We start from the raw sequence: 24,551 nt of genomic DNA, 5'->3' as shown, positions 1-24,551 counted from the left end.
TGCATCGAGAAACTGAGGACAGGCCCCAGGTGTGATAATTAGGTGTGAAAAACGCTGCATTGACGTTGATGTGGATGTCTTTCAAAGAGGGAGAAGACAGGCTGGGAAACGTGTTCTGTCTGATTTAGATTAATAATGGCTTCAGTGAGAGTAGCGGTCCGAGTCCGTCCATTGAACAGAAGGTGGGTAGAATGGCTCTTTATATATATATATATATATATTTTTTTTTCTCAAGCTTTCTAAAAAATGAAACGAAACTCATTCACGTTCACTTTGCCCACAGAGAAAAGCAGTTATCCTCGAAGCTGATAATTCATATGAAAAGGAACACTACATCTATTCATAAGGTATTTGATCACATAATACAATTACACTAACTCATAATGCAGTAATGGAGTTTATTAAGACTGGGCTGTGCATTTGAAACTCTAGCCTGCACCTATTCGAGGCGATGAGCTCAAAGGGCGAGGGAAGACCTTTTCTTATGACTTCTCATATGATTCAAGTGACAGAGGAAGCCCAACATTTGCATCCCAGGAGAGGGTATGTGTATTCTGATGGCTCCCATATGTTTCAACCTTTTGCATAACTTTTTTTTGTACTATTGGTGTATCTGTCAAACAATCCTGTGTTTCTTTTAACATAACATTTTAACAAACCTTTTCTCTGCCGCTTTAGATTTTTCATGACTTGGGGTCTGATGTCCTGAAGGCTGCATTTGAGGGCTTTAACGCCTGTGTGTTTGCCTATGGCCAAACAGGCTCAGGGAAGTCTTACACCATGATGGGCCACACAGTAAGAACTTTGCTCAGCTTTCTCAGCACTGTTACTGAGGTTAAAGACTCATTTTACCTTTTTATCTGGAGTGGTGTCACAACATTGTCAACGCTGTTGAGCTTACATTGCAGAATACCCCAGTAGTGCTAACCCATTGTGCACATACCACATGTTAGAAACTGACTGATGGCAGCCTCATCAGACGTCCCTCCCTTTCTCTCAATTTATCTCCATGTTTCTCCCCACTAATCAGAAAATGTGATGAGTGCAGCAACCAACAGCTTTTCTCTCCTCACCTTGCACAGCAATGGAAATTTCACGTTACCAGTGAGGTTTCTGCTTGTCTACCAGGAGACTTGTGCAAGGTCATCAGCAGAGCTGGCTGTCAACATCCCAGATAATTATATATGGCTCTTAATGCTCACTATCTGTTACTTTGTAATTAAAACAAGAGGGCATGCAGCTCAGAGTGGAATTGCTTTTATGCTTCAGTAACTCCATATCAGATGAGCTGTTGTTTGTGTTGTTCAGCAGTCCTTGCATGTGCTGAGTTGTGGTCACAGCATAGACATAGACACCCAAATTAAGAGAACATAATGGGAGCAAAATGAAATTGTCATTTAAAAGTACATGATGAGTAACACCGTCATTTTGTAATAAGAGTTCTAAATGTGTAAGTTTTCTCCTTTCTTAATGTGTCAGGATGATAAAGGTTTAATCCCACGGATCTGTGAAGGCTTGTTCTACGAGATAACTCAGAGAAGCACGAGTGATGCCGTGTCATTCTGTACAGAGGTCAGGTAAGAGACCATCATACATACTGTATGGTGATGTTTCGTATCTTAAAGTCATTCTGCAGGACTGTACATTTAATCAATCATTTAAACTTTCAAACCTGATGAAAATATTAAAAACCTGCAGCAGGCGGTGGAAAGGAGTGCACACAGGGGAAAACAAGTGTACCTTGTGCTACTTCCAGCTGACAGTGACTCAGGCCTCCAGTCAGAGTTAAACATGGCAAAGATAATTCATTTTCCGGTTAATGACTTTAGTTTAGTTTTTTCTTATGTGTTTTGCCCCTGAGGACCACTAAACATTAAAAAGTTTACCACCTAAAAAAACTAGAGTCCAAAACCTCTCAATTATGTTGTTACTTACATGCAATATTTAACCTAGTGGCTACTGGTACTGTCTTAATATTGACATCATGGACAAGCAGGTAAAGGCATTAATTTTACTGAGCAAGAACAGTTGTATAACTTCAGAGAATTGTATGACCTAACTGTAATGCAGGCCTTTTAAAACCAGAAAATGACAACATTAAGGCTTTATTACTACAATCAAATAATAATCAAAATCCCAGATGATATCTCTTCTCATCACAGTATCTGTTTCATGGTTACACGTTCCAGCTCTACTCCTAAATGATAATGCTGGGAGATTAAAAAATTAGGATTTTAAGCTTATCAAGCAACTGTGAAACAATTATTTTGCCATTTGGTGTCGTGATGCTGCTGGCACACACGAGGTACATGATTTCATAATGATTGTGAGCAATTACATGAGCAATAAAACTGATGGGAATGTTCAGGTAGGATGTGTGTAAGACTCCTGGCGTGAATCTGTTTCTGAGGAGAGTCCTTTCTTTTCTTCTTCAGTAGAACAGCATTGATCATGTCCCACTTTCTAAGGTCGTCGTCTCCATCGCTTGCCCATGAGTGAAACCTCTGGCTTTGTTTTGTTTTTGTTGTGTAGGTAGCTGCACATTGATCCCTCCATTGTGAAACATCATACATTTTGTATCCGTCAGGAGGTGATGGTAGTTGCAATCTAATCTCTCCCGTTATTGTTATTGTAATAATGGCAGCTTTGCCTGTAGTCATTTAGAAACAAGCCAATATTGTAACCTGTTTGATTTTTTTCAGTGCTGTGCCAGAAAACAACCTGCATGGCTACAACCACAGGATATGGTCTTATGCCTTTTCATTACTGTCACGCTCTCATAAAGCCTAATTGCTCCATTCCTTGCATTGTTTTTAAAACAGCCACTCAGAGTAGTCCTTTTGCTTTTTGTACACACCCACCCACCGCAGGGTTGATTGAAGTGCTCTGCCGAAACCTACTTTGCATATTTCTGTTTATTCATTGCCAGTGCAAGCTGAACAATGCATGCACAGTAATTTGGCTTTAAACCTACTGTGCATTTCTTTTCATAGTAGATAGTGAATAGCAACTTGTTTTGTTCTCATTTGGTGCAATGCCATTCACATATCAACACTGAAACCCTTCATTAATTTGTGCCATTATGGCTTTGTGTGCAATCTTGGATCAAATTTTGCTTTTGTGTTTCTGTCTTGGCACCAGCTATTTGGAGATCTATAATGAACGTGTGCAGGACCTTCTCCAGAAGAGACATGCACCCACAGATGGTGGAGGCTTGAAAGTGAGAGAGCACCCCAGGGATGGACCCTATGTAGAGAGTAAGACAGGTTTCATTCTCCACCTCTGTATCCATTTCAGTTGAATTGTATAAAATTCAGAAAACATAATACAGAAAATAAATCCCCTATGTGTAGATCTGTCCAAGCACTTGGTACGCAACCACAGTGATATGGAGGACCTGATCATTCTCGGCAATGCCAACCGCACCACAGCCAGCACAGGGATGAATAATGTCAGCAGCCGTTCCCACGCCATCTTCACCATCAACTTCACCCAGGTCAACTGTAGTTCTTTAAATGTATACCTGCTGCTGTGTCTCGCGTTGCCAGTTTAAACTGAAGTAAACATTTTTTAAAGTTTCCCTGAAAACTCTGGATGTTAGCAAAGACTATCCCTCGAGAGCTCCAATTAGCCTTGTTTATCTGTTTTTGTGTAATGATCATTTTTAACATGTTTTTTTTTTTTTCGATCTTCAAAGGATTTTTTTTTTTTCCATCATAAGTAGCACTTTTGTCGTGATCCTGCCTATGTACCTAAGTATTCCTCTGTGATGTTGCCTCTTTTGAACTAAAATAAGACTCGGTAATGTTTTGGTATGCCGCAGGCCCGGTTTGATGCGGAGTTGCCACGTGAGACGCTGAGTAAGATCCACCTGGTAGACCTGGCGGGCAGCGAGAGAGCTGATGCCACGCGCGCCACCGGCACCAGGCTGAAGGAAGGTGCCAACATCAACAAATCCCTGGTCACCCTGGGCAGTGTGATCTCAGCTCTGGGTAAATGACAGTTACAGCGTGACTGACACACCGTGACAATCCATCTGTCTTCAGTATTGAGCCAGTCAGCTCAATAATAGATTGTGAATAATGACTGTTTTCTATGCAAGAACAGCCACTTTGTTTGCTTATTTAAAATTAAACACAGTATATGGGTTGCATTTCTTTGCAAGTAGATGTTTGGTTTCATTCCAAATTTTCTTTTCATCATTTTCAGAGAAACATTGACTGTTCTGAGCCCTTTGTTCTCAAAATGGATCTATAGAGCTTTAGGATGAAACATTTCATGTGTTACTGGAGCTTTACAGTTTCTCTGAGTCAGTGTTTTTCTTTCTGTGTGACCTCCTAGCTGACCTTAGTGTGGGCGGACAGTCAACAAAAAAGAAGAAGCAGATCTTCATTCCTTACAGAGACTCTGTGCTGACATGGCTTCTAAAAGACAGCCTGGGTGGAAACTCTATGACGACTATGATAGCAAGTATGTACTGTAATAATCAAGTCTGCTGACAGCAAGACATTGCAGGCTGTTTCCAGAAAGTCTGTGTCACCCCTTTATGACCTGTTCTTGAAAATGTTTTTAATAAAAAAAATTGAAGAAGATAATGATAATAATCCTTCTTTTTCCTGTTTTATCTCCTCAACCTTTGCACATTCCTACCTGGTGACCTCTCGTGGCAGCCGTCTCTCCTGCTGATGTGAACTACGGTGAGACCCTGAGCACTTTGCGCTACGCCAGCCGAGCTAAAAACATCGTCAACTCTCCCACGGTGAACGAAGACGGCAGCGTAAAGGTGATCAGGGAGCTGCAGGCAGAGGTTACCCGGCTCAGAAGGCTGCTTGAGGAAGCTAACCAGGTCCTGCATATGTTCAAGCTCAAGGATACAATATGTATGATGACAGTCTTTTTCCCTTAAAGTTTATATTTTAGGTTGGGCTGTCTCTTTTCACTATTACTCCAGGTTTCCCGTGGGGAGATGTCTTCCTCTGTGAAGGTAGAGGAGGAGCTGAATCTGAATGAGGGAAAGGTGAGTTATCCTCTGCCATTGGAAAAGGGATGTTTTGATGTTTTCTTCTGTAAATAATACACCTGCTGTTCTCCCCCAGGTTCTAGCACTGACCAAGGAGTGGACCAGCAAATGGGGCGAGACTCAGAGTATTCTGAAGGTACAACAATGATTCATGTATTTAAACTGTCTTTAACTCCAGTTACTGGACATAGCCTTCTGCAAAAAATACATTACACAGGCTCCACAAGTTTAAAAAAAAGTTTTTAACATTTAAAGATCAACCACACTCAAATTTATGGCTTTTTAAAAAAGTTATTCATATAAATCTGATGTATTTCTTGCCTATTCTTTGTCCCTTACATGTATGACTAAGTGCAGCAGATGGCCCTACATGTGCCTGAGCTGACCACAACACTTTTAGCCAGAAGCAGTAGGGTTAAGCTAGAAATAAGGAGTTAAAAGGAGTGTTGTGCTTTTCTTTTAACACACGGATAAAGAGACCAAGTGAGCCTTTGTGTAAATATCCTGCTCTTTAACATCAGTTAATTTGACTCTCAAAAGCTCGTGAGAATGTTTGTTTGATTCTTGTACTTGAGCTGGAGGATAACAAGACTAACTGGAGACAACCGCTTCCAGTTTGTTGTAGACCTTTAATCAGACTGTATTAAAAAGACAACTTGCAGTAAAACCCTGTAGTTTGACATCTAAATGTTTTTTTTTCTTTCTTTTGTACAGAGTTGGATAAACATTTCTGAATAAGATGTGAGGCACCCTTAAGCAGTTATATTCTTTGGAGCTTTGTTGTTTCTAGACAGACAATAGTTTGTTATGTTCCCTTGTTGTTTATCTTTTTGTTACTTACTTTGTTTCCTTTGCCCCCATTTTCAATTTAGTGATATGTCATAACACATTTTCCAGTCCAACAACAGTTATAGTTCATGTCATTTGGAACTTGGTACAGAAGGATGTATGTAAGTAAAACAGAAGGCTACAGAGTACATAGTGTGAAGGTTTGGTCTATTAATTTTAATAGTAACAATCAATAAAGCAGCAAGCTCCCAGCAACAGCCTTGACAGGGGTTGCCGCTTGCAGTAAGGACATCCTACCAGCTGGTGTCACTGCAAGTCTTGTGAACAGCCACAACCACTTCATGGAGTGGAAAGGGTAATGAGAGTAGAGTCAACCTGGCATTTAAATTTAATTTTCCATCTATTTAGATTTAAATGGCATCCAAAAGCAGAGTTCTTGTAATGATCCTAAAAGTTAGTGTGCGACAGTGTTTGGGGATTCTGACAAAGGGATACAGAACAGACGTGCCTTCTCCTTCAACCCAATATGGTTTTCTCTAAGGCTGGGACAGCGTGGCAGCATCTTTTGCAAGACCCCAAGCTGCAAGAAAGGAAAAAAAAATGCCAGTGTTTGCCAACTCAGAGTTTACACTGAACACTTTTCCTCTGTTGAGTTTGTGCCCAACCTCCCAAATAACACCAAATGTCATCTGTTTGGGACTCATCGTGTTCAGCCAAGTAGCCTGTTGCATTATGCATTGAACTGTGAAGCGTGCCAGTCATGAAAAGTATGAGGTGACTACTTGTCTATATTATACATGCTAGCATTAGCAGTTTTTGCATGGGTTTGCATGTTGATCTGACTGTTGAAAGATGTCTGAATAGATTTGTGTATTTCCAACATTGATCCTGACCCAGACTATGAGGGCAGATTGCTTTTATGCAGCCACACATTGAAGGAGACATTGTGTAAGGAATACCCTACATATTGTGTGTCTGCTATATACGTGTACATTGGATAATTAACATTCTAATTCTGTGTGGTAGTTAGCAGGTGACATTTAGTGGCTCGACAGGCCTTTACTCATGACAGTGTATTGGAACTCATTAGCAGCTGTCACTGCTCCTAATTAAGAGGTCTTGATTATTGACATGTGGAACTTTCGTTTCGGACCGTCCGGCATATTAATTAGTGTTTTGTAAATCTGTTTGCATCTTCAAGCGGTGATGACTTTATGCTCAGAGGCAACATCGTCCATCTCTGCTGGCCTTGTTTAGAGCTGTGCCCACCCGTGTAGAAGCACCTGTTATGATGCATGATACAATGTGACACAGAGGCGAAAAGGCCACTATACTGGTGACCGGCAGGCACACTGGTGTTGCCGAAGCTCTAAGTGTTTGATGAATGACTTTATGGATTTGACATTTGTCTTCCTGTGAATTTGCATTCTGCCTGTGTGAAAAATGATAAGTGGGATTCATGCATGGGATGCTGAACAGAGTTAGAATTAGAGGTGGTGTCTTTGCTCAGTTCAGCCCATCCTGGCCCAGTTTGAAGTTTCAAAATTCAGCACATGTACTTATTGCATTGATGTAAATCTTTTTTCATTTAAATTTTTAAACTAATGGCCTTAAACATGCTTTAAAAAGACTCTCATATAATACAACCTCCATGTTCAAGTGTATGGTGTTATGCATACTGCGTGTTCTCTATCTCAAGCGCAGGTTTTTTTAAATTAAGAGCAGTCTTCAGTCCCAGTCCTGAAGTCTCATATATTTTGTTTTAATTCAGTCGATGCTGTTGCTGAGAGCTAGATGAAAATTTCTGCTCGGCCGTAAGGAGACAAGTTGACCAAGAGCGGTGTAAACAGAATTTTGAATTCTGTATTCAAAGCAGATTTAGAATGCAAAGTTATTCATCGTCAGCTTCCCAGATTGGTTACAGGGCATGTGGGAAAGAGAAAGTAATTAATATGAGATGGATTCCACAGCAGCCTCTTACCAGACAGAGACGGCAACAGATTGAGAGAACAAAAAAGGCAGGAAGAGGGTAAAGTGAAATGTTGTTCTACTGCAGGGGTATTCGCGCGCACACACAAAGATTTGTGTGTAGTTCTACTCTTTCAGGTCCCCTTGTAACACAGCGTGGTGGGAGGAACCTTCATTTCAGTAAGATAAAATGAACCACAGTGTTTCTTTGATCCTAGTAGTCTTTGTATTTTCCAAACATGCCGCAATCAGCACAATGACACAACCTAAGCCTTGAATGCTCGGAGCCTGGCTCTGTTTAAAGGGACAGTTTGCCATGTTTTTATATGCATGTCCAATCAGTGTTGGTGGTAAATTTAGTCAATTGTAGAGTTAATTTCCTCAGTGCATGCTTTATTGATAGAGAAAACTGAGTTCTTCTGCTCTCTGAGGCGTGCCGGCAGGGTCTACATGTACCAGGATGCATTGTGCGTGAGCTTCAGATGCCCACGCGCACTGAGCGAGCTAAGTTAGATGCTGGTTGTTAGTCAGAATTACACAATGTGGCCAAGCCAATGAATAACTGCAGTTTCACCATTTTCTTTTTCACACTATATCTTTACCTTCAAGCTCCAAGCTGAAATAGTCTGTAGTTCTGGCTTGACACCAAGTACACCACTGTAATAGGAATGTATTAATTCAGTTGATGCATATACCATCAACACTGATTGGACGTCCACATAAAACATGTCAGATTTTCCCTTTTTTAATGTCAATTTACCTCACATTGTCAGCAGTTATACACCATATTTGGTCATTATAGCATTTCATGACCATTATGTATTATTTTGGCCGCATACCATTACCTCCAAACTAGATTAACTTTTTTAAACAATTAAATGCATGAAATGTTATTATTTTGTTATATTTGATGTCATCCATGCCTACTAATCTGCTCAATTGGGCCCTAAAATAAACTTTAATGTATTGGAAAGATAGCAGTCCGATTTATTTTCACGTTCTTTCAACAAATTGAGAAAAATTATGCAAATCTGTCAAATCTCAGCATATATTGTGCGAAATAACGAACATTAACTGACATGAGTTGCAATGGGACGCGTAGCAGGAGTATTTGTTTGATCAGGAGCCCAGAAGTGCTTTTATCAGGTTGAATCACTCAAGTTTTTAACCACGAGTTGCATTTATGGCAACAAAATAATGGCTGGAGTGCACATCAAGCTAATTACACAGCACATTCATATTACAACTTGAACAACATCTTTGAGATGTCTTGAGATTCTGCTTTTACATGTGACACGCACACAAAAATAACATAAAAAGCGTGTGTAAGAAACAGAAACTACTGTTAATAAGATGCCAATTCTTTTCTTCGAGTTATAATGGAATATAACCAATCACTACAAACAAAAGGCTTCATGCCATTTTAAAAACTGGCCATGTAATTGGCTGTCCCTTTTTTATGCATTATTCATTTTAACTTTTATAAAGAGCAGCGATCTAGAATATAAATACAGCTCTTTCAAGGAAATTAACCTTTTAATGTAACAGAGTTCAAATGCAGAAGTTTTTCTCTTTTTCTGCATCCAGTACCTGCTTATCTGTTCTATTAGTAAGTTGCTGCACTTCACAAGGCTGATGTGCAGTCAGGAACGAATGATAGGTTGTCCTAGTATGGCAGTTTTTTGAAATGCATATTAACCAAGTGGGAGACCTGAACTGTCAAAAGCTCTGAGAAAAAATCCATTAAAAATTCTGCCCAACCACAGATGATGGCTTTTAATGGAAGCCTAAATACTGCCCGAGCCTGGCTGCTGGTCTAGGCCACAGTTAATTACAGTATGTTCGCCAGCTGCCTCAATCTGAAAGCAGACTTTTTTCTTTTTTTACTCATAGCACAGACTAACTGACTGGGTGTGGTGGAGAGCAACTTTCTCTGGTATGTGAGGAGAAAATAAGAGGATCTCATCTGTTCCTGTTGTCTGAGGAAAGTGACACAGTGCATTAATCTGCCAGGCTGCTCCTCACCTCTAATGAAGTCTGTGAAGAATCCCTTTTAATTAAGTGCAGGGGCTGGGGTCGATGCCTCTCCTTCTTCATTAGAAGAAAGGATTTCTCCCGTCTCACAACTGCCAATGAGCAAGGTGCTGCTGCTGGTGGACACGTCTCTCACTTCACGGTCCAGTCTATATGAAAGAGAGTAGGAGGAGGTTGAAAGAGAAGGGGGAACCTAGTTTATGCAGAGTGTTGCCTCTGAATCCTCCATATGTGAGATTTTCTGCTCTGCCTCTTGGGGAGGTACTTATGATAATCCATGCCAATGTGAGGCATTAGTCCACCAGCTTAACAGAAGAATACTCCTGATAGGGCCACTCATACTTGGGTAGACTCCTGGGTTATTGAACCACAGCCTTTGCCCTGAGAGGAAAAGGTTAGCGGCCATAAACACTTGCCTAGAGAGTTAAGTTTCCCTATATGGCTTAATTTAGTGTGTCTTTTGAACCTAGCAAGTCATCCAAGGCTAAGTGTTTCATTTCTTGTTAAATAATTGGCAAATTAACTGCTCAAGAAACTCATTCTGTCTCCAGCCTGTCTCTTTTGGTTTCTTAAAATCTAAAACTCATACCTCGAATTATAATTAGAAATAATACTTAATTACATTTTATATAAAGTTCAAAATATCGGCCCTTGACAGACGCATGCTATAAGGTGGTGTGACTCATGCTTTTACATTTCCTCAGCAACAATTCTTGAACCCAATGAAGCGATTGTATGGAGCAGATCAGGGGTTTAATTGTGGCCTTTATCTGCTTTAGAAATGTGCTTTTAAAGATTAAATCAATTTCTCTTCTTATTGCATTTCTGTAGAGAGGTGCTGTAACACCATTAAGTATATATTTAGCAGGGGTTTTTGGACAAGCAGAATGGATTAATGCATTAATTTCTGTTGCTGTATGTGTCACTATAGTGCGTTATAATGTGAAAAATGGACATTTAAGTGTTATTCAGCATTTGCTACTGAGATTTGGGATTTATGCAAGAACATGCCATATTGAGTGGGTGAGAAATTGAAAATGCCCCTATGAAATAGTCTTATAATGACTGACTTTACTGTAGTTATTCACTCTCCTCAACAAATAATACACTATTTATGGAAAATAAATGGCCGGGATGGGAAAAGGGGAAAGAGAATTTGGGGAGGGCCCATTCACTGGATGTTTTCAGGCCCCCCAGCCATTTTAGTGGGCGGTCCTGGTTGTAGCGTTATGTTTAAAGCTGCAGTAGGTGACTTCTATAAAAATAACCATATTTTCTTAAACTTTCATTATATCCTGACAGTAGTACATCAGACAGATTTTCTGTGGGGGGAAAAAATCTGCTTCTTTTGTCTGTGTCTGTGTTTAACATCCTGGGAATGAGACTCAATCAACTAATGACATTTTTCTAAACCTACTGCAGCTTTAAGCAATAGCATGCTTTCCACTGTAAGGCACTGGAATTCACACCTCTTTCAGGCACATTGTAAATGACATGGAACTAGCGGAAGTTTGTTGCAGTTATCTAAAGTTGACATACTTTACAAGCTTGGGAGTATTTTAATAGCAGCATACAGTGTTGGTAGCTATGTATCAATAAAGGCAATGGTGCATGGTATACAACCCGTGTGTGTATATGGTTGTGTGTGTGTGTGTGTGTGGGTGGGTGGCGGCACTGCGCCTGTTTCGCTGGCTGAACACAATGTACAGTTTGACTCTCGCCACGATAATCTGAATGATTTATGGCATCTCTCTTGCCGTTAGCCACTCTGCTACTTCATGGCGACACATGGTTGGAACGACGCTATTCTGCTTGGCCTTCAGGCAAGGAAGAGCAGTCATAAAGAATTCAGTTTTCTGCTGGTTGCCATTAAATGTCTGTCAGCCTTTTTATTTCATATTGTGTGCCATTCCAGCTACAGGCTATTGAATTTGATTTTTTTTTCTCATGGTATATTTTTGTGTGTACTATAGGAAGAGGCTGTGGCTCTGAGGAAGGAGGGGAGTGGAGTGGTCCTGGACTGCCAGTTACCTCATCTGATAGGAATTGACGAAGACCTGCTCAGCACTGGAATAATCCTGTATTATTTGAAAGTAAATAGATCATTTCAACTTCATACGATTCCCGAAGTCTCTATATTTTTCTAAAATCATTTCGAGGTCCAATGCTTTCGTTAATTGCTCTACTTGTCAAACAACAGCTTGCATATTGTATTATGATCTTTTAATCTTCACTATAGGAGGGCAGAACCCTGATTGGGAGTGACAAAGCATCATGCAGTCAGGATATTGGTGAGTCACAGTCACTATACTGTATCCCCCACTGCTGTGTTATCCATTGGACTAAAAATAATCAGGATTTCTTTGTATGCTTTCATATTTAATTGTATTGTAGTGCTTCATGGGCCTGGGCTCCTCGGTGAACATTGTGTGCTTGAGAACCATGCTGGGGCCGTGACTCTGATCCCTCAGGATGGTGCACTGTGTTCAGTCAATGGCTCTGTGGTAACTGATCCCTGCCAGCTTACTCAGGGTAAGCATTTCTGCAAAGCTAATATGCTTCTGATATTCTTTAATGAACATTGGTGGTGGGGTGGTGGTGGGGGGGGGGAGCATGGCATGTCTGTAATAATGAAGATTTCTCTCTCAGATTCCCAATTATTTGGCTAGTGGGAGGCAATAACACTTTCATCCATTTTGAATGCAGTTATATGAGATCACTGCATCACATCTGCAAATGAAATCCACTTTATGTCCCTGGTTTCCCCATGGCGGTGCACTTGGGGCATGAGTGGCTTGTGAACACAGCTCTCTACAGGGCAGATGCCATTTCTCTTACTAAACATTTTGAAGGGCGAGAGGCCCCGGACAAAGCTCCAGACAAAGCTCCAGGCCCTCCATTTAATTGGCAGATGGAGTTGATAGGGCCGAAGTGGGCAGCAAGAGCATTAACCTTTCAAAGGACAGAGCCAAGCGGAGCTGAAACTCCTGCCCCCCCTGAACAGACCCTGCTTGCTTGGGCTGGGAGCTTTTCCTGCTTACTGCTTCCTCATCCACACACTGCTTTGCTTTCCAGAGATAAAAACTGCACACAGAACCAGGCAGCGCAAGGGCCTGGCTACGCTAGTCTCTTTTATAGCCATTTCAATTTATCCAATATCCCCTTCAGAAACGGCTGCATCTGAAGCTATTTTCTTGAACAAATGATAGTAATTTTCAGCCCAACAGCAGCTGGATTCCATCACAGGCTGCCCTCTCAGGTGCTTTGTCACTCGTCAGAAGTCATTAGTAGTAGCAAGATTAGTATTTGCTGTGCTGAGAGCGGAGGAGGTGATGGAGAGGAAACCTCAAGAAAATCTGTGGATGTGGCCATAAGGGTTTGAGTCTGATATATATAAACCCTAATATCACTCCAATTCTATAGCTTTACAAGACTTCTCAAGTTTCCTTGGAGCATTTTCCTGGGTAAATCATCCCCCTGGTCTAGGTCACTGCCAATCACATTGGGGATTGTGTTCTTCATGGCAATTCATTCACTTTACCTCAGCAGAGGAAAATGTTGGAGAACTCTTGTGCTGTTTGTCAACTTTTCCCCAAGTTCACCGCAATCCCACAATGACAGGAAGATTCCCATGGCCAAACTCTTTTGCTCCTCACCTTTTTAATGCATTATAGATATTGTGCTGCACCTCAAAGTGTCCTGGCAGACATTCAGCACTATTACTGCCACTTGCGTCTGTCTTGGTACACATCACATTTAGCCTCTGCCAGTCTTAGTCAGTGTAATACATAATTCACTGGTTGGTGCAGTATTTTTTATACCTAATGCTAAAGTTTAATCTGGTAATTGAGTTGGTGATTTTGCCACTTTTTTTTCATGCTTTTCCTCTTCGGTTCTCTCTAGGTGCCATCACACAGCTAGGAAGAGGAACCATACTCCGGTTTAACCACCCGACTGAAGCTGCCCAGCTCAGAGAGAAACGCCAGGTACCCAAAACCTCCACAGACGAGTCCTGTTGTTGTGTGGTACAATTTTGCTGTTTTTGTAAAGCTTTTGTAAAGCCAACCGCATTTTCTGCAGGTAACTGTAAAATGTCTAGCTCTGTAAAAACAAGTCAGGATCATATACTTTGTTTCCATAACTACCAGCTGTAATACCTTCAGCAAACATTGCTCATGTTGAACTCTCAGTCACACTTCACTCAACATTAGAAACTCCACAACAGCACCACCAGTGTGATCCATGCAGATTCTTTCTGATCAGAATAAGAACTACTCCCCTTTTTCAGCTGCTACTGCTTTTTTTTTTTTTTTTTTTTTTTGCCCGGTTAGCATGAAACTCTACTTATTCGTTCTCATTAATTGTCTCACAAGAAAAGCGGCAGACCTGCACATTGAGAACAGTCTCCCCACAATGTTGAACTGTTTTCAACCTTAGAAAAGCTTTCTGCTCCTCCTGAAAGGAGGCCAGGTGCAGCAGCTTTCAATACTGGCTGCTTTTCGTCCAGCTTGCAACAGTTCCCTCTTGGCTTTCATTTACTTTCATGTGTTTTTAAAACAGCATTGTGTGAATGCGCCCTTTTCTCTTGAGGAAACTGCAACCAGTGTTTCCTTCCAATATTTGTTAATGTTTAAGTATTCTTGAGAGGTTTGAGGTGTATAAGCCTGAGTGGGTGTAAGAATAAAAACCCATAAGGGTTTATGCTCTTAATGCTAATTTTAAATTTACAAAACAATAGCTGAAAATTTAAAATGTTTAAAATGGTAAGTTTTACTGCAGTTTATTGTGGTGTCAAATGTATCTGTGTGGGTTATAACCAGAGTCCCTTCCAAGGAAATGCAAATCAAAATGTAATATTAATCAGTAAATATGTACTAAGACGGCCACAACAATGACCTTTGTTGTCAGTTTGCTTATGAAAAGCATTTGCCCCCTTTGACTTCATGTTTTATAGTTTTTGAATCACAGATGTAATGAGGATTTTATTACATGGATCAACAGAAGAGAAATGTGTCTAATGTCAAAGTGACAAATCTCAACAGCTAAATTGTCACTTCCTGCTGCCGTTTGTCCTTGGAATTTGTAATATAAGCTAAATGGAGTTCCCTGTACAGCCACCACTGTCTTGGCAAGAGCTACATTGTGAAAACGAAGCAAGATTCCAAACAAAATCTTGCCAAATGTTCTTAAAACTACCAATTAGGGGGAGGATACAAGAAAAGTGCAGTTAGATCAGTTAGTGTGTAAATCTGCAAAGACCCACTGTTCTCAAAAAACAGACTTGTCTCTGTGAGAAGAACACTGGTAAAGCAAGATATTTTAGACACAAAGCACTGCAAGCTTCCATTCCTGAGATGGTAGACACTATGCATACAAATGCTGTTGCCCGGGTGCTTTACTACTCATAGCTTTATGGCAGAGAAGCTGTTCACACGCACGTGGCGTATTGTTTGTCAGAGGGTAAATGAAAACTGCGCAAAGGGGTGTTTATAAAAAGCAATGGGTGAGCATTGATGATTACAGAATCTAATAATATTTCAGTATTTTGAAATTAAGTTCTAGTCTAGACACTTTCAGTAAAATAAATTGAAGTTATTTAAGTATATGAAAGAAAATGACTTGATCAGTTAATAGACTGTAAAGCCTACAACTCAAATTGAGTCCCATTTAAGCATTTCCTCCTGTTCCTCATAGAATTTTATGTCGTGAAATTGATTCACACCCCATTTTATAGACACAGCTGTGCTTCTGATTTTTGACAGCTCTCTGCGCTCTGCATTATTGAAAATTGCACATTATTACAGCCAAGTAAAGCACAGACATCCATGCCCTGCTGTGGTTCCAAGAAGAGCCTTTTCCATTCATTTTTAACATCGAATCCAAATGAGATGGTCTCAAGAGTTTCACATTTGCTCAGCATGTGCGTGTGTGTGTGTGTGTGTGTGTGTGTAAGTAACTGTTGTCTAAAGAAGTGGCTTTTAAAATGGTAGCAAATTGTATAACATTCCCTCTTAGTTTTAGAGTGACAATGTGGAAACACTCAGAGCTAAAGATAAACTGTGAAAACTACTAATGGACCCGATTGTACATTACAGCTGCTCTCTTGCAGTCAAATTGTACAACCCTTTTTATTTTAGGAATATTTGCTAGTTCCATGCTGCTTACTCATTTTTGGAAAGGCTTGATTTACCAGATATTGACATTTCTCCAAATGTTGTCAGAGTTCTTCTATCTACTCATGTTCTGTGAAAGCAGTGTCATGAATACTGATCACATACAGTTTATTCTATAATTAAACCACTAAATAATAAATAATAAATAATGTAAACATACCATAGGCTGCTGTCACTCATTTCTTACTCTGACAGATTTTTATTTCACAGTGCTGTCTCATTCTGTTGTCTGCAGAGCGGGCTGCCATCCTTGACTGACACGTCCAAATCTACTGAGAATCTGTCCAAGGTGATGCTGCAAAATCCAGGGTGAGACTTATGCACACATAGTGTAACAGCTCTCTGCACTCCATATGACCCAAGCATATCTGAACCCACTCCACCTCAATCTCCAAAATATGCCTGCTTATGGAGCAACATTCATCAGACATGTAGACCAAATGAAAGCCATAAATCATGGCAGTGTTTCTGTGAGGAGAGGTGGGAACATGCAGAAAATCTATCTGAAGTGCTTCAAGCTGAGCCAGTGGAAATCACAGCAGGCATGTATCCTGCAACCTAGTGTCCCAAAACGGCCTCTAGTTCTGTAGGTAGTGAATTGCCTTGTGTCCCATTTCCAAAATCACTGCAGTGCACTTGAAGTTCAGCTCCCCAGAAAACTTCCAGGGTGTGCTTCAGTACACTTCTAACCAATCCTTTTCACATTAGGCCTCTCCCAATCTGCGATCTCTTCTGTATTTATGAAATGTCATCAGCCAAGTATCATCCCAATTCCAAGTCCGCTTTTATCCAAGTTCAGTCCAGATGCCTGGAGAGTTTCTTTCTCTGCTCATTTTATCAACGACTCTTTTGACAGTTGACTTGTGTGTGACTTGTTGACAGCAGACGAGTGTCCCAACATGTATTTAGTGGTAATGGCTGATGATATAATTTTTGTCCTAAACCTGTTATTGTGTCGCCAAATTAAGTGTTATGGCGAAAAATTAACTGTTTGAATATACGGTCAATGTATCTACCTGCAACATTTTTTGGAGGTATCAAACCTGCTAGGCAGGCAAAAATGACATCCCAGAAAGCCTTTCAGCAATTTACTAGTTGCACTGTCTCTGTAGTGTTGTAAACATAATGCTTTCCTGAACTTTGTCAAGATCTAAGATCTTGCCACGCTTCTAATAAAAAATATTAGAAAAATATAAAAGAAAAAGGTGCAGTAAATAGTGAAGATTACCTTTTAGTTTCATTGTAAAAACGGTATAGTGAGGATAAATGAAATGTCTGTTTTCACGGTCAATGCAGATAAAAGCTCTGTAAAATTGTATTGCCTACCAAACTCTGAGACATATTACGTTAATGTGAATGATCTTTATACTCTGCCACTGCCTTGGAACTGTGTGACAGCTCATTGATCTGTCAGTGTCCCAGTGTTCATCGAATTAGTGCCTAAAATCCAATTCACTCTCTAGTGATTCACCACCTACTGAAGTAGTGAGCAATTTGAGACACCCCCCCTGGTCTCTCATGATCTGATAACCCTGATGTTTTACAGCATGTGGAGCTGTCTGACATGTAATTTCCCTCACAGTGCAGTGCCCCCCCAAAATACCCGAGCTTCCAACTCAGGTGAATTATACTGGTTTCAGTCTGACACCTGCAACCCTGTTCCTGATCCGCTGCTCTGACACAGCTTAAAACAGTTAATACACGTGTATGTAGTGGATTACTACAAGGCGCGTCAAACACGTGCATGAAAGTGGAATTACAGAGTGGGTGTGAGATGCAGAAGAATGGAAGTCAGTAGGAGTCTGCTGCGGACGGAGACTCGGACAGCTTGATTTAAGTCTGTAGGTGTTAATGGCAGTCAGAAGTCAATACACAGAAGCGAATATGGCAGTACAGCCCACTGCAAAATACACTCTGATCATTTGATTCCTTTGTGGGTTTCAATTTTTACTGAACATGCACAATAAAATATTTAATGGTGCATTCGACAAATTTTTTTTCTTTCCCCTTTTTAACCACCTCTCACCTGGCAAGCTGAACCATCATCTGTTCCAGCACTGAAGACGGACAATGAGAGCAAGGTCGTTTTCATCTCTCATCCCTTAGATCTGTATTCCATCCTTGTTCTGCCTAGCATAAACTTGCTCGCAGCAAGGACAGGATTGATCTGTCAGTTTGTCCAATCATCTTGGAAATAACCCTCAGTGGTAAATAAGAGCAAATAATTTGAATTCAAACGGTGGCTGTGGATATCTGCTCAGTACTGGGAATGACACAAGATATCAATGAACTGACCTACAGTTGCTTGAGGGGGGGTGCTCCGCTGCAACAAAAAGCAGCCTGCTCGTTATCGGCTACATCAGTTGGATCACAGACTTTCTCACATGAGAGTTCAGACAGGAAGAGGCTAAGTGCTTTAACAAAAGAGTCTGACCTGCTTCTGCAGGAATGGGAACACTTTAGATGTTTGTATTTATCCTTATTTTTTGACTTCTTTTTTTTTCTTTTTTTAAATGCGATATCGCAGTGCATTTATGTCAGCTGAATGCAGATTTTCTCACCCAGTGTAGCTTTTAGTCTGAAAACACAAGATGGATATGTTTTGGGTTTGTCAGTTATTGCGGGGCCACATGCTTTTTTTTTTATTGTGTATGACTCAACTCCCACTTCTTACCTTCTAGTCAAAGTTCTCCCACTGTGCTTGGTTCACCCTTTATTAAATGGACTGCAGTGCCCGTATGTTGAAACCAACCTGGACTGCAGCTCTTTTAAAAGCAGCAAGTCTGGACTCTGAGAGCTCCCAGTGATGGAGCAGGCCAGCTGGTGTTTGACCCATGTGGCTTTTAATGGCCACCTTATCTCTGAAAGTCTGTCACCTGACACCCCTCTCAGTATCCTCCATCTCTGGCCAGAGAGCCAAGTGGTAACTTTACTATTTTCCTCCTCTGACCACTGACAGGCTGTTATTAGGAGCTTGAATCTCCTGAAATGGTGTTTTTACACAGGTTAACATCCTTCACTCTGGGAGCTCCTGTGGCACTTAATGTCTCCTGCCACTAGCTTTAGTGCAACTAGAACAGTCTTACCTGCACACCTAGACTTCCAGCTTTTCTTTTTAGTCAACATCCCAGGTTGCTCTTTCAAATATATGGGCTGGAGTTTCATATAACAGCCACAAAATTACCTGGAAATGTTTGAAAATATTGTATGAGATATAAGTATGAAAGGATGTAGGACTTCATGTATCATGTGTGTGGCATACTTCATAAAATCTGTGTGTGTCTGGTTGTGTGATGTGATGACTAGGAAGATGGAAGAGAAGCTCAACCAGCAGGAGGTGGAATGGCAGCAGGTCCAAGGAAGCCTGAACAGACGCAACCGGGACATCAAAAGACTTTCAAAGGAAAGCAGTGGGGCTCCCTATCAACCGAGAGCAGAAGAGAAGACAACAGGGGTAGAGATGGAAGAGCCTGGCAATGGGTAAGTTAGGAGGAGGCGAACTGTGCTCTCTGTGGTGATGTTAATGAATCTGTTGTTTGTGTAGCAGTTTTGTTCACTCATTCCGCAGCCAGAACAGTGTAAACCTCTGCATGTGAGCAACGAGTGTGACAGAAAGAAATGGTATCAAGAAAATTTGGTCAGCTTCTTAGACTGGGAATCCCAGATCAGTGTTCTTCCATTTATTCATGTGAGTAGACAAACATCGCTGAGTACAGGACATCCTCCGTACTGATCCTCAGGATGTGCAGAAATCCTTTAATCGTCACGAGGACCTGCACTGTGTTCCTCTTGTTGATGTTGTCAATGCTTTAGTGCTCCCGCTTTCCCCCCCTCGTCAACCTGCTGCTACACACAAAGCTCAGCCAAAGCCGCTGTTTACTGTCAGAAATCATTCTGAGCTGTATATTTGGTTTCTGCTCCCCCCTCTGGAGTGCTGAGTATTGTATGTAAATCCTCAAATCAACATGCACAGATTCTATTTAATTTCACAGCTAGTAGAGTGGCTCTAATCTCATCCAGCCATTTGGGCTGTTTGCTTTTCAAATCTAATGGATGGTTTTTGTGAAGAGGGGGGTTGGGGGTTATTGCAGTCTTGTCTTTTTCCTGCAAACAGTTTGAAGTCTCCAGTGTCACACCACAGCAAATAATTAAATTTGCCTTTGAAAACAAAGAGCCTGGCAGCATATAAGCATATAAACATAGCTGTGTTGTGCACAAGTTGTCTCATATCAATACACACTTATATGAAATATGAAAATAATTATTTCATCCCACTATCTTGACTGTCCTTTTTTAGCCAGATGTCTGCTGAGACAGTTGAGTCCAAAGTGCCAAGCAGTGTTACCACAGTACAGAAGCTCATGACTACAGTATGTATTCACTTTTTTTCTTTTAACAGTTACAACAAATCACACTCTTGATTATATCTAATAGGCTAATAAGGCTTTAATCATCAATAAGCCATGGGTAGTTTTATTAAAAATGACTCTTAATTGGGGTTTTTAAGACTTTGAATAAAGCTAAATCACTGTGAAAATAGTGACTTTTGTTTTGTTTATCGAGACATTATATTGCCACTGCAACTAAAGTACTAGTCCCTTTTGTCTTTACAAAACAGAACAAATGTCAATACCTACCCCAACCCCCCCCACTTCAGCCAGACCCAATACAGATTTTTATGAGGCATGAAATACTTTTTCCCTTGGCTTGTTGTGTTTGTTTATTATGCACATATTTAAACCCTATTACACTTTCCTGTAGGGGTTTCAAAGAAAATGACACTCATTTTGTGAAAGCATATTGCAATGAGAGCACCTTTTGAAATATCTCTGTTCATACATGTACCTTGTTATTCTTCACTCCATTTTCCTGTGCATGTATTTATGTATTCAAATATAATTGAATACATAAAATATGTTTTAAAGGGGGCTGGGTGATATGGTTATTCTAGTTCAGTTCTCAGCAGTAGCACTAATTATTTTGTAGTAAATTGCGTAAAACAAACAGGACTTTTGAATTACTTTTGTATAAATTCTTTCAGTTTTATTTCCCCTCATTGTTTTTCCTTTTCTCATCCACCTACACAATATAAACTAGGCCATGCCTGGAAAATATGCTGTCCCTCACTCTAGTTTTGATTTGGATGGAGACACTCTGCAGGGTAGGGTAAGCACCAGGGATGGCCAGGAGCAGGAGAGGGACTTGTGTCATAAATCAGGGCCAGGGCTCATGTCTGAGCGGCTGTGGAGGAAAGCTCAGAGCGGGGCTGCAGTTTCAAGTTATAAGGGAGAGGAGGTTTGGTCAGGGGATGCCAGCCTCCAGCAGACAAGTGTCCTGGGCCTGGGTGATGGATGTGGCACGAAGCCAGAGGGGAATGCTAACGAGATCCAAGGTGTCGTGGCTGACTGCTACAAGGGGAGACCCGACTCTGGTGGGAGCTCATTAGGCAGAATGTCCCACCTGCAGAGCAGTGGAGGAACTAACTCCGCGTCTGTCCTCCCACAGACCAACGCTCATTCTCAGCTCGACAGAAAGTCTCTCAGCAGTCAAGCGGCCTGCTCTCCACCTGAGGAAACTACCTTCGAGGGCCAGTTCAGCTGTGGAGAGATGGATGAATCTGGAGCTTTGGATGAGATCCCGGGAGTGGGCATAACAGAGACTGACGCAGTTCAAAACTCAGGGCTGGGCTCTTTGGTCAGCAGAGTTTCTTGGATTGTCCAGGATGCAGGACGTCTCCTTTGGAGCTCTCCCACAGTATTGCAGCAAGTCAGGGAAGAGGGACTACAGCCTGTTAGGGCCCGCTGGTCCAGTCATGTTGTCACTCTGGTCAGAGAAAGTAGTGTTCTGTCTGTAGTAAAGGACAGCCAGGTCTTGTCCATGGTTAAAGGGAGTTTTGTCTTCTCTCTGTTCAAAGATAGCCACATTTTTTCCATGGTGAAAGAATTACCTCTCATACAGCACATCCAGATGGAGATAACTCAAAACCTTCAGCCCGAGGAGGCAGCTAAGATGATTCAGGGCTGCATTAATCCAGATACCACACAACTGCCAGTCCTGACACCAACGCAACCCTTTAGCAAGGCAGAAGAATTACCAGAGGACGTGCCCCTAATTACAGAAGATGTCTGCATGAGGAAGAAGAGTATCACGGATCTCAGGTTACCACAAGAGCAAGACGTGGCTGATATTCAAGCAAAACAAGACGACAAACTGGTTACAGAGCAATTGCCAGTGAAACACAGCAGTGAGCCAGAGGTTGCCCATGGACCTGAAGACAAAGATCAGGCACTGGAGAACTCAAGGACTGTGCAGAAGAAAAAGGATTACCAAATCTTTTGTCAAACATTAATAACATTTCCAGAATCCCTTTTGAACCTGCAAACTCTGCCATTGATAGACTTGATGGACACTTTACAGTCTATCGTCCCCACCCCAGTTCTCACCTCCCAGAAGATTGTAGCTCTCTATTGGCTAAATGTTGCTAAATGTAGCCAACCTGAGCCTCGTCCTGCCCTCCTGATCCTGCTGGAGACTGGCCTCTACACCCTGACCGCTGACTCTGGATTCCTGGTTTTGTTCCATCACCTCCCTTTGTTACAGCTGCAGGAAGTGCAGATAACCTTAGCAGGCCATAGTGTACGTTTAATGGGCACTACAGAGGAGAGCATCCTGGGTGTTTATACCCACACCCAGAAGCTTACCAAAGAGCTGTGCTGGGCCATACTTGGTGTCATCTGCCCTGGGGACAACAGGGTGTCCCAGCATCCTCTCCTCCATGGAGACTTGATGAAGATGTCTTTAAACTGGGATACCTATGTACCTGACCTGTTGCTGGATGCTGGCTTAAAGGTTTGCTGCCAGTTTCAGAAGCGTCTTGCTGATCTAGTTTACCTTCTACATTGTAACATGGGTCAAAAAACAGTCGCTCTGGGAGACGTGCAGCTAGTACTTTACACAAGTGTAAGGGTGTGCATCAACGGCAGTTACCACACTGAGCCTCTGGCCCAGCTTTTACTTACTGATACCCACCTTGGCCTGGTGCAGGAGGATGCTGTCTTTCACCCGGCTGCACGCTCTGCCACCATAGCGCCCTGCCGTCTCCAATTCCACGGCTTAACTCTACGTCAGCTCTCAGATGTGCGCTGCGTGTTGGTGCATGATGAAGATGAGTGCGGAGCTGTCAGACTGGATGTAATCCTAGCAAATGTGAGGGGCAGGGGTCACCCTGAAAGCGTGACTAAGGCAGCTACCCCGCCTGCACATGCTTCAAATTCATCTCCGCATGCAGAAGTGTGGAAATTAACTTTCAGTTGCTCCTCTGAGGCCGCCTGCCTGATTAATCACTTGTCAAATGTCTGATCAAGGACTGAACAGCCAGTAATGAACAGCCCAGCTTGAAAACTCTCACTCACAAGGAGCAATGGCAAAAGTGCATCCCAACCAGACAGTGCAAAGGATAGCTTCACTGTTAACTGACTGAACTGAAAACTATGACCTATTTTGAAGTTTCCATGTTTTTGACATTTTAATATTGCAGCACTTGAAGATTTTATCTTTAAAACACTTGAATTTCTTTCTTTTCATTGTTATTGTTCTCTAACTACTACCTCTCATTATTATTTGTGTCAGACTGTCAGTTTAATGTGGGATGTTTTAAATAATTATGTTGAAGGTTAACAAAGAGGATTAGAAACATGTTTGTATCAGTTTCATGGGCAGTGTAATATTTTTAAAGAATTTTAGAGTATCAATGTGACCAAATTACCTCACTGTCAGGGTTACTTAAATTGTATATATGAATGTCAAGTTGATGCCAATTTAAAATATTTTATATAAAAAATAGATCTATTGAAATGTGTGAATAAGATAGTAAAAATAAAACGAAGGAATGTAAATCCACTCTTGCTCTGGAGTTGTTTATCACTTAGAATGCAAATAAGCTCCGATAGTTGAGCTTTTTAACTTGGGAAAACAAAGAATTCAGAGTCTGATGCATTTCACTGCTTTCTCTAATGTCTAATATTTTGTCTTCCTATCCTCTCCGTCAGGCTTTCTTTCTCTCTCTACCCTCCCCTCTGATGTTTTGGTATAGGCTACTTTTGTTTTTACTTGGTCTCTTCCTCACTGTCTAGGACTCTGCATGAATCTATATTCCACTCTTACCATCTGGAAACACATCTTGGTATCTGAGGTCAAGGTGAACCTCCTCTCCACAGTTATTTTATCCCTGCCAGTCAACACTGTCCACTCCAGGACAAGACTTGTCCATTGCATGAGAACTGCTATAAAATTTTGGATAAGTTGATCCTGCTGCTTTTCTGAGAAAACTCAAGACTGATTCACATCTCAAGAGTTGGAGCCAAAGACTGTCTGCTCCTTTTCTTGACTCTGACCCCGTCCAGCAGGGAAAATTGCAGGGGCAATATAGTGCAATCAGTCCTCTTGTCTGCTCCAGCATGAATGATGGAGATTTGGCCTCGAATGAAGAAACCCATCACACCTTTTGTAGCAGTGAGGTTTGAGGCAGGATGAAAGCTCATGGATGTGAAAGGGTTGTTTTTCTTCTC

General features: G+C 41.4%; 1 protein-coding gene across 3 annotated transcripts; it reads left to right on the top strand.

Annotated features, from left to right (window-relative positions):
* The first annotated feature begins 91 nt into the window (after nt 1–91).
* Nucleotides 92–23,860, top strand: kif16bb (kinesin family member 16Bb). Of its 3 annotated transcripts, XM_051427419.1 has the most exons (21): nt 92–182; nt 284–347; nt 433–543; nt 679–795; nt 1,480–1,577; nt 3,142–3,257; nt 3,354–3,496; nt 3,824–3,992; nt 4,342–4,470; nt 4,671–4,846; nt 4,952–5,017; nt 5,097–5,156; nt 11,785–11,904; nt 12,051–12,102; nt 12,206–12,343; nt 13,715–13,797; nt 16,220–16,293; nt 19,291–19,464; nt 20,282–20,354; nt 21,082–21,415; nt 21,490–21,661. In XM_051427419.1, exons 1-21 carry the CDS (start codon nt 136–138, stop codon nt 21,552–21,554), a joined length of 2,409 nt encoding a protein of 802 aa, XP_051283379.1. In that variant the 5' UTR covers nt 92–135; the 3' UTR covers nt 21,555–21,661. The 3 variants fall into 3 exon arrangements, with proteins under 3 accessions (XP_051283379.1, XP_051283371.1, XP_051283362.1); XM_051427411.1 differs by lacking the exon at nt 21,082–21,415 and having other exon boundaries at nt 21,490–23,860; XM_051427402.1 differs by having other exon boundaries at nt 21,082–23,860.
* The last annotated feature ends 691 nt before the right edge of the window (nt 23,861–24,551 follow it).

Source organism: Dicentrarchus labrax, unplaced genomic scaffold (assembly GCF_905237075.1).
Source record: "Dicentrarchus labrax unplaced genomic scaffold, dlabrax2021, whole genome shotgun sequence".
Lineage (NCBI taxonomy): Eukaryota > Metazoa > Chordata > Actinopteri > Moronidae > Dicentrarchus > Dicentrarchus labrax.
The sequence above is the reverse complement of the archived record's forward strand: the minus strand, read 5'-3'. Positions and strand labels throughout refer to the sequence as shown.